Raw genomic sequence first — 11,288 nt, forward strand, 5'->3', positions numbered from 1 at the left:
CTCACACAATCTCTGTGTGAATGGAAGTTGAGGTTATTAGTTCTCCTCCTCGCACAATCTATGTGTGAGTGGCAGTCGAGGGTAGGTTGAGCCTGAGGGGCTCCATTCCCGTATGGTGAACCCATTTTCCCCATATTCTTTGTTGTTGTTCTTGACTAGCGGGGCTAGTCGGTCTTTTCTTAATTATTGCATGCATCGGGAGTTTTATTGGGATAATTGTGGAAAAGTATAAAACCCTTTTTCTTTCAATTATTTATTTTTGTCCACTCACGCTAACGTTTTTATATACTTTTCCCTGGGCCCTTCGGTTTCAAATGCCCAGATTGCAGTACTGTTGCTCGGTGTACGAGTGTGAGCCATAGTGACCGCACCTGCTTCCGCCATCACCTTCTGTAGGTTACCTGGTTAACCTACTGTATTCCTTGTCTATTTATATTCCTAGAATGCTCTGATTACTAAGGGATATGTGACCCAACTTATATGTATTATATTTGGGGTCTATGACCTAACTTTGGTGATTGTAGTGACTTATACCCTTTGGAGATTATGTTTAATGTTTTTAACTTTGAGATGGGTTTGGATGAATTTGGGAGCAGGGTGGCTCCAGGAGTTTTGGTTGGATTATTAGAAGTGAATTATTGGTTTTCTGCAGGATTATGGGTTATCCATTTTTAAGGGAGGTTATGCCGAAATTTTTGGTAAATCTCCTTTAAAGGTGGGTCCCGCAGGGCCACTTCGGATTCCAGGGTGGAATTCGGGGCGGGTCTTGTCATATTCTTTCTAAGCATGTCTTTTATTTAGCAAGCCTGTCAGTACACCCATGTCTGCCAAGACTGCTCTTACTACTACTGATGGACCCCTGCTTGAAAATCCTACAATTTTTCGGGAATTGGTTGGCTCATTGCAGTACCTTACTATCACTCGTCCTGACATTGCATTTGTAGTAAACATGGTTTTTCAGTTCATGAGTCAGCCGCGTGCCCCACATCTAGTTGCTGTTGGAATTTAGTTAGAATATTTCAAAATACCAGCTATATTTAAAACCTCCATTGGACCTTTAATTGCATATGAAAATAGTCATTAACTCTTTTTGATTGTGATTGACACAAAGATTTCATCAGTTTACTCATGTATTATTCATTTGTTCAAAGTCTGCAATTATGGTGGTTCTTTATTTGCTTTCTTTCGTTTTGGTTTACTCATCAATGTCAAGATATATATTGCATTTCTGTTACATAAGTTACAGAGTTTAAATGTCATTCCTATTTTGACGTTTTGATTCTTCCTAATCAATGTCATTATATTCATTTCTGTTACATAAGTTACAAAACTTAATTGCTATTAGCAAATTATTATTGCATTAATCATTTTTGTCCTATATAATCTCTAGCTTTCCAAATCAAAAAATACAACAGAAATTCAATCTCCTTTATTATCTTTCCAAGCTCAAAGTATTCATGTATTTCCTTTAATTTATCTATTTCACTGAAAGAAAGTTTCATGCTGTTCGATACGATCCGAGTATTGTAAGTGTACACCTACAAGGATCGAGGTTGTTGTACCCTGGAGCATAGGGCGCCACAAACCTGCTACACCGAGACACTGTCTTTGAGGGGCGAAATCTACTCTTAAGGGCAGTGTTTACACGCCTCAACCTTAAACTCTTTTTGAAGTAATCATTGGGTGGCGGCTCGCAAATCTAAAAGATAAGTGTTGATCTTCTATTTTCAGCTTATTATGACATTAATGTGATTATATTTATTTACTAATAAAATATTATATTTGTGGAATTTTGTAGGAAACGAAATCTGATGACAAAAATAACATCCATCGACCAAATTTTCCAACAAACTTAATAGTAGACCTGTTGGTGGATGTTTCCTTGTGGAATGCTTAAACATAAAGATAAGTCTATTTTTTCAGTTGTTGTGAGTATAACTCTTCCTCGTTAAACATATTAATTTTCCGCGCTAAAATTTTAAAAGAACATATTATGGGTTGTTTTGAGGACGGAGTCAACGTTATATCCTGAGTTATATCTAGGAATGAGTTTATTCATTTGATTTGGAATAATTATTATGGCAGTTAGCTTCACACATATTGCAAAATGTTCATTGCATCTTAATCGTGCATTAAACTTCAGTTTTTTTTTTATTGGCTTATGATTATTAAATGTCTACTTAGCCTTTCAAATAAGATCTCAATATGCTCGGACTCTTATTAATCTATTGCATTCATTCCTTTCATTTGGTGCCTTTTTTGTCCCTTGAAAAACAAAACCGTTTTACATGTAGTCGTACATTATTGTTTTGCTCCAATAAGATTTTCTCTATTAATACTATTTATTTTGCACGGTTACAGTTACATACATGATTTTATTATAATTTATTGTCTTTTATTATATGTTACGATGGTAAAGTGTATATATTTTAGTTGCTAATGGGTTTTCAGTTTGCATTTGAATGTTGATAATGTGTATTTTTCGGTTAGTAATGTATGGCGTAAATAAATAGTGCTTGAACTGCAATGTGTAAGGTTGAACAAATGTTCTTAATGAGTTTCATAGCCCAAACATTTGGGTGGTGTGTTTGTTTGCAGTACACACTTGATGGTTTCACCTATATGAATGTGGAAGTGGGGCCGCTTCCTATGAGAGCAAGGCATACTCTCTAGAGTATTCATGAATACCCAGGTAGGGCGCATGGCCTATTCGCGCCACCCCATAGAAAATTTTATTTTCACCAAGGTTTCGTGGGTCACGACTAATTTGTCCTATGGCTGGTTCATAGTCCAAAAGACACCAGTTCTGATGCATTGATTCTCACTTTCTTTTGATATTCCTTATCTTTCACTTTCCTTGAAATTTTGGTATTTTGAAATAGTGGGGGATTGTTGGAATTTAGTTAGAATATTTCAAAATATCAGCTATATTTGAAACCTCCATTAGACCTTTAATTGCAGATGACAATAGTCATTAACTATCTTTGATTGTGATTGACACAAAGATTTCATCAGTTTACTCATATATTATTCATTTGTTCAAAGTCTGCAATTATGGTGGTTCTTTATTTGCTTTCTTCCGTTTTGGTTTACTCATCAATGTCAAAATATATATTGCATTTCTTTTACATAAGTTACAGAGTTTAAATGTCATTCCTATTTTGACGTTTTGATTCTTCCTAATCAATGTTATTATATTCATTTATGTTACATAAGTTACAAAACTTAATTGCTATTAGCAAATTATTATTGCATTAATCATTTTTGTCCTATATAATCTCTAGCTTTCCAAATCAAAAAATACAACAGAAATTCAATCTTCTTTATTACCTTTCCGAGCTCAAAGTATTCATGTATTTCCTTTAATTTTTCTATTCCACTAAAAGAAAGTTTCAAGCTGTTCGATACGATCCGAGTATTGTGAGTGTATACCTATAAGGATCGAGGTTGTTGTACCCTGGAGGGTAGGGCGCCACAAACCTGCTACACCGAGACATTGTCTTCGTCTTCGAGCGGCAAAATCTAATCTTAAGGGCAGTGTTTACACGCCTCAACCTTAAATTCTTTTTGAAGTAATCATTGGGTAGCGGCTCGCAAATCTAAAAGATAATTGTTGATCTTCTATTTTCAGCTTATTATGGCATTAATTTGATTATATTTATTTATTAATAAAATATTGTATTTGTGGAATTTTGTTGGAAACGAAATCTGATGACAAAAATAACATCCATCGACCAAATTTTCCAACAGTTGCTGCCAAACGCATTCTAAGATATGTTAAGGGTACTCTTGGACGTGGATTACTGTTTACACATCAACGCCAGCCTATTACTCTCTCAGCTTATTTTGATCCTTATTGGGCTGGTTGTCCAACCACTAGGCTTTCCACTTTTGGCTATCTCGTGTACCTTGGCTCAAATCTCATATCTTGGTGCTCCAAAAAGCAACCCACCATAGCCCGCTCCAGTGCAGAGTCTGAATACCGCTCTCTTGCTCATGCTTGTGCTGACACAATGTGGTTATCTTCTCTATGAACTTGGTGCTCATACATATTCAGTTTCCTGTGTTATTGCATTGTGATAATTTGAGCACAACATACATGGCTTCCAATCCCATCTTTCATGCACATACAAAGCACATTGAATTTGACTATCACTATGTCCGGGAAAAAGTTGCCATTGGGAATCCTAGGGTCTGTTTCATTCCTTCAGTAGATCAATCGGCTGATCTGCTCACCAAGCCAGCATAAACATCGCCATTCTTTGTTGTCAGGCAAATTTGTGCGTCCAGGACCCTCAAGTTTGAGGGGGGATGTTAGAACTATAGATTCTTTGCATATCTCTTCCTCAACTCAAGCTTCAGTTACAACAAACAAATCCCCTCCATTAATTGATTTATCTCCAGCTTGATATTGCTACTGTCAAGGATCTATTATGGCTAGAGTTTAGCATTTGTTACAAGGCTAGGATTGAGCAGTTTGATATTGTTGTAATTACAATTGAATGCTTTCTGTAAATATAACCATGTATACCGCTATATATTGTAAAGAGTGCAATTGCACAAATCAATGGAAATCAATTTCTTCAAGTTTACACTACAATATTTCCAAGAATGTGGTCAAGCCTCTCTAAGATAAGCTTGATAATTTGGTCAGTTAAACCATCGTTGTTCATAGACTCCAAGAAACTGACCAAGTTATCCTTATTTGTACCAATGAGAACAGCAAGGATCTTTTTTGCTTGAATTGGAATTCAAGTAATTGAAAGGGTATAGCTAGCCTCTTTGTTTCCAAGCCACTGCTCTGAGTTTGAAAGTGACCCTCCATCATTAGTTAAAAGCTCTACCCTTGGTTATTAGTTCTATTGCAAATCATTGCAGCTGTGATAAAATTGATTTTGCACATCATAATCTAATTAAATTGGTATGTTTCATCAAATACTTGGATCAATTCATGTTGAATGGCACATGCATTTAAGAAATAGTGTTAGACAAGCCAAATCTTGCACTATTCGGTGTTGGCAATTAGATTTCATTTTATTTTACCTTAAGTATTGTTCTTAGTGCTCGAGTTATTCTAACCTTAAGTATAATGATTTCTGGGTTCGTTTACAATACATTAATGTATTCTTACATTAAGTACGACGGTAGATTGGCTCGACTTGATCTTGAACTAGTATATGACTGTAGAGACCTGGTCCTGTAAGAAGTTAAGCCACAGATTTTGTCATGCATGACATTCTTCAGAATTGTCGAGTCTAAATTGTCATAACCTTATTCACATTTCACAATGTGTAAGAAATACATGGGAAACTGATATTTTCATCAATTAAGTTTCTCCAAAAGAAGCAATCCTGCCTAGCCTACACATGACATTGACTTGGCACAATATATGAGTATAGACAGCCAGAATTTATGTTCTCTTACTTTTAAGGTTCCCCAAAACCAAGTTATGTTCAAGCTTCTTCTTAATCTTATTATTTTCTATTCTACTTTATTCCTTGTGAAACTCAGGTAGGTTGTTATGTATACATATATATAATAACTCATTGGTCTAGATCAAGTATAGAGCTACCCAAAATACACCTTTATTTTCAAGCATGGGGAGCAAGAGATTCAGCTTCCATTCCCTTATTCTTCTTTTCCATATGATCCTAATAGGCCTTGTTTGTGTCAAGGGAGATGAGCAACACCAAAAGGTACACAATCCCTAATGTTGAATTTAGTGTTATACTTGTTTGACATTTCTAATCATGGTTATGAAAATATTACACAGAAGTTTTACATTGTATATTTGGGTGATCACCCTGCTGATCATGAAGACTCTGCAGCCCAAACACATACGAATGTCCTCTCATCTGTAACAGGAAGGTTAATGATCAACAATTTCTCTTTTCCTTATTAGAAAAAGGCACTAGATTTACAAATTTTATAAAGTTGAAGAATATATTGATGCCTTTTGCAGCTATTCTGGTGCAACAGAGTCCATGGTTTATAGCTATACAAAGAGCTTCAATGCATTTGCTGCTAAGCTTTCCAGTGACGAAGCTGAAAAGCTATCAAGTAAAGTACTATCTGTCAGTTTGATACACGTACACCACGTTGCGTTTTAGTTGCTAAGGTACATGACAGACTGTCTGGCAAGAGAACACTTCTGTGATTAACTTGAGCCTTGTGTTTGTGAATGTACAGGAATGGATCAAGTTCTCTCTGTGATTCCAAATAGGTATCACAAGCTGCACACAACAAGGTCATGGAACTTCATTGGGTTACCATTAAAAGCTAAAAGAGATTTAAAAAGTGAAAGTGACATTATAGTTGGTCTCTTTGATACAGGTAACTGGAAAACTGACATCTAATTCCTGCTTGGTTAATTACCATTTTTTTTAAATTTACTTCAGTTTTTAGATAATAGAACTTATGTATACTTCTATGTTGGTATAAAATCTTGTATCAGGAATTACTCCAGAGTCCCAAAGCTTTAAGGATGAAGGCTTTAGTCCTCCACCAGCAAAATGGAAAGGAACTTGTGGCCAGTTTGCTAATTTCTCAGGATGCAACAAGTAAACTTTCAAAAACACTTCTATCACTTAGAGAGAGATTAGTTCCTAATTTACTTTAATTTTGGTAAAAATTCCAAATTACTGTACACCAAAACATGTTTTCCTACATAATTGTCAATTTAATGTGCTTTTGTTTTACAGCACAAGAAAATGGAAAATGAAAGCATTTGTTATCAATATTATTAGCACTTTGGTCTTTCTCTTGAATATTACTTTCAACAAATAAAAGCACCCAGAATTTGTTTCAAAATTTGTTTTAGTTTTTGATGTGAAACATGCCCTCAACAATCATCAATATCAATATTGACATCTACATATTCCTTTTCCTTTTAAAATGTTGTTATATGACTTATATCTCTTACGTGTATCTTTGTTAATATTATCAGTGAAAGGAACTCGAACTTAATACCCCATCCACTATTGTGGAGGGCAATGCTGCGATACTAATAGTTAGATGATAACTAATGCTCTACTGCTATGTTACTTGTAGCAAAATCATAGGAGCTAGATACTTCAAGCTTGATGGCACTCCAGACCCAGCTGACATCTTATCTCCAGTGGATGTGGATGGACATGGGACTCACACATCATCGACCTTAGCTGGCAACCTAGTGCCGAATGCCAACCTCTATGGCCTTGCTAAGGGCACTGCACGAGGGGCAGTGCCATCAGCTAGGGTGTCCATGTACAAAGTATGTTGGGCTAGTTTCGGCTGCTCTGACATGGACATTCTTGCTGCGTATGAAGCTGCCATACACGATGGCGTGGATGTCATATCGATTTCCATTGGTGGAGGGGGAGCCTCTTATACTTTGGATAGTATAGCAGTTGGTTCATTTCATGCCATGAAGAATGGTATTATTACAGTGGCCTCAGCTGGAAATGATGGACCAAGTTTGGGGAGTATTGTCAACCATGCACCATGGTTGGTAACTGTGGCAGCTAGTGGCATTGATAGGCAGTTCATTAGCAAAGTTCATTTGGGCAATGGGAAGAATTTTGCAGTAAGTACTTTTGCTTAAATGATTTACAAATATCCATTAATTCATTATGTTGTTCTCAACTAATAGTCAGTTCTTTTTCTTCTTAAAGTTCTACCAAGTACTGAGAGATTAAAGTATATATATGTACTAACATGTTGAACTAAAAGTACTAATTGTTTTACAAAAAGTGTTAATGGATTGAACTAAAAGTACTAATTGTTTTACTAAAAGTAGGTAATTATGTGTTGAACTATAAATTTAGCGAAATTTGAATTGGACAAACAAATATACACCCTTCCTATTGTGCAGAAGTTATGCATGTTTGTCCAGCGCGCAGTTTCAGCGTTTGGTTGCTAAAAACCCACATTTATTTTTCAAGATTTCCAAAACTAGTCCTTTGTATTTCATATAACCCTCTCAAGAAGTGCTTGAACCCTTTCCAGTACTGCTTGAATCCTCCTTATGTAAGACCTCCAAATTTGGTTAAAATATTAAAGGGTTAAGAAAGAAGGCGATAAAATTCTTTAAAAGGGTACACATGTTGCCTATTTTTCAATATTCCCATTGATTTTACTTGGTTGTGTTTATACTATGTAGTGAAGTTTAATTCCATGTTTATGGTATATGCAGGGGATTGGAGTGAGCACATTTAATCCAAATAAGACGTTGTACCCCCTTGTTAGTGGGGCTGATGTAGCACAAAGCTCGGAAAGCAAAGAAAATGCAAGGTATGATCACTTTGTTCCTCAGCTATCAAGAATAATAACAAGTCAAACTAATCTCACAAAACAAAGATAATTAGAGTTTCCGACTGTTGTACATATCAGGTTCTGTGCTGAGGACTCATTAGACCCTAAAAAAGTAAAGGGAAAGATTGTTTTCTGCCAATTTAGATCTTGGGGTACAGATTCTGTCATTAAAGGAAATGGAGGAGTTGGTACCATTGTTGAAAACGATCAATTTCTCGATGCTGCTCAAATATTCATGGCACCAGGAACCATGGTTAACTCTACAGTTGGCGAAAGCATTGATGCCTATATACATTCAGCAAGGTAGCTAGGAAATGAATAATAACTTGTGACTCAGTTTATCAAATGTTTGATATGTACATAAAGTAAAGAAGTGCCTTTTTTTTTTTTTTTTTTTTCATGTAGATCACCATCAGCAGTTATATTCAAGTCACAAGAAGCACAAAAACGTGCTCCATATGTTGCTTCATTTTCATCCAGGGGTCCAAATCCGGGATCAGAACACATTCTAAAGGTTAGTCATGATTATTTTTTCTAACCTTATCGTCTCATTAGCAAGTTCAGCTCGAAACTGAAGCTGTTTTATTGCAGCCTGATATTGCAGCACCTGGGATTGACATTTTGGCATCTTACACTCCATTGAAGTCACTTACTGGGTTGGATGGTGACACACAATTCTCAGAATTCACACTCATGTCTGGAACTTCAATGGCATGTCCACATGTTGCTGGTGTAGCAGCATATGTTAAGTCATTTCACCCGAATTGGTCTCAAGCTGCAATAAGATCTGCCATCATGACCACAGGTATGAAATATATATGCATTTTACAATTCTTCTCGGGTATCCTGGAGACATGCTGTTGCTTTCAACACTGCCAAAATCACTTTTATAACTAGAAGTGTTTGTTACAATGCCTACGGCGGTAATGGAGAAATATTGTTTGATGAGGATTACAAAAGAAGTCAAATGCTTCCAAGATAAGCACCTTGATGGTGGTTCAAGTTGAAAATTTAGAAAGAATTTGGGTTTCTATTATGTGCTTCTAACAAAAGTGCTGCACGCAGAAGCACTTCTCAAACGATACTGAGGACTTGGGGTGCTTCTGTACAGTGTAACACTTATCAGTGCTTTGTTAGTATCACTTTTATTAGAAGCAAAGCTTATTAAACAGTGGAGTGCTTCTTATATATTCATCTTGGAAGCACTCCATAACGAAGCACCTAACATGCTCCAGTAAATGCTTCCAAGTGCTCCTGCAACTCTAAAAGCACATTTACCTATCTATATAAAAATGTTACGAAAAAAAGGCTTTTTGTTAAATCTTGAAGCATCTTTTAGCACTTCTCGAATCCTTACTCATAGTACTCTAGTATAATGCTTAAATTCATCCTGGCTTACAATCTCATTAGAATCATTAACTCTTTATCAGCAACACCGATGAGCCATAGAGTGAACACAGAAGCAGAATTCGCCTATGGTGCTGGTCAAGTGAACCCGAGAAAGGCTGTGAATCCAGGCTTAATCTATGACATGGATGAAATGTCATACATTCAGTTCCTATGCCATGAAGGCTATAGTGGCTCCTCATTAGCCCCATTAGTTGGCTCAAAGTCCATAAACTGCTCCTCGTTGATTCCTGGACTCGGCTACGATGCTCTCAACTATCCCACCATCCAGCTCAGCTTGAAAAGCAGCAAGCAACCGACAGTAGCTGTTTTCATAAGAACTGTCACTAATGTTGGTCCTGCTAGTTCCACATACAATGCCACCATCAGAGCACCAAAGGGAGTGGAAATCACTGTCAAACCCATGAGTCTGACTTTCTCTCATGCTTTGCAAAAGAGGAGCTTCCAAGTTGTCGTGAAGGCGAATCCGATAGACAGTATGCAAATGGTGTCTGGCTCGCTCGGATGGAAAAGCTCTAGGTACACCGTGAGGAGTCCCATTGTGGTTTACAGTCCAGGAAATTAAGTAGTTTCTCATCATAAAGTTATATAAGTTCATTTGTGGAATTTAAGAGGATGTACTTGGGTACTCATGCTTTTAAATTGTAACTAGTCCAATCTTCAGGTTTAGTTGTTTCCATGTAAACCATGTGCTTGTTTCGAAGTAAAATAAGGGATTATATGTCGGCAAGCTAGTGCTATGGTCCATACTATTAATTCTTCATAAGAACTAATAACTTCACCTTAAAGCAACCATCAGATTAAGTTCTCCCTTGAGCTTGATCTCATAAGTATTGATCTGTTTTTTCAGTTAGATTATTTGAAAGTATTCAGTGACTATTTCCCTTCAATTAGTGCTATATGATATAACGAACCACATCGGCGGTCACATTTTGCGGATGTGGGACCCACCCATACACGTAGCTAGGTCTCGCCTCCATGAGATGTGGTGATCAGTATATGTGACCTAATTAGTGGTACATATTCTCTTTTGATGTGTTCCTATATTTGCAACTAGCATGAGTTTCCAACTTACCCAAAGGACGATTTTCGCATGAGATATGTAATCAGTGAATGTGATACATACATGTGTGTAAGTGCATTCGATTGCTCTGATTTCAATGATTCAATCCCACTAGTACTGGCTTCTCGCTGGCTTTGATATTTGCCATACCTTGAATTGGACTCCAAGGAAGACTTTGGTGATGAGGGTCCATGTGCTCACTACCAAAAAGTACTAGCAATTGCTCATTTCATGTTGTCTGCACTCTATTGATCAATCTACCCAAAGGTGCGTTTCAATTAATCATTTTGCTAGCATGTGTATTATTTCCTTTGAGAAGAAAACTACAAAATGGGCATGGAACGCTATGATTGAAACTTGAGAATGCAAAGCTCCCTTTCTCACCCACCAGCAAGCATCTCTTTGCTTTAGGGGACCATAATATTTTTGCAAAGCTGCAAGCCACTTCCTAGCTGTACATACTCCCTGCATTTTAATTAGGGTCATTGTTTCTATTTTTGGGTGCCTACTCTACTGTATGTAGCTT

General features: G+C 36.7%; 1 protein-coding gene across 1 annotated transcript; it reads left to right on the plus strand.

Annotated features, from left to right (window-relative positions):
- Positions 1-5,423: 5,423 nt before the first annotated feature.
- Positions 5,424-10,433, plus strand: LOC112168810 (subtilisin-like protease SBT4.14). The gene is made up of 11 exons (XM_024305762.2): positions 5,424-5,696; positions 5,774-5,868; positions 5,963-6,060; positions 6,190-6,333; positions 6,455-6,560; positions 7,051-7,564; positions 8,174-8,271; positions 8,371-8,595; positions 8,698-8,806; positions 8,884-9,097; positions 9,723-10,433. The coding sequence occupies exons 1-11, from the start codon at positions 5,598-5,600 to the stop codon at positions 10,262-10,264; spliced, it is 2,244 nt and encodes a 747-aa protein (XP_024161530.1). The 5' UTR covers positions 5,424-5,597; the 3' UTR covers positions 10,265-10,433.
- The last annotated feature ends 855 nt before the right edge of the window (positions 10,434-11,288 follow it).

The sequence above is a fragment of the Rosa chinensis genome, chromosome 1 (genome assembly GCF_002994745.2).
Source record: "Rosa chinensis cultivar Old Blush chromosome 1, RchiOBHm-V2, whole genome shotgun sequence".
Classification (NCBI taxonomy): domain Eukaryota; kingdom Viridiplantae; phylum Streptophyta; class Magnoliopsida; order Rosales; family Rosaceae; genus Rosa; species Rosa chinensis.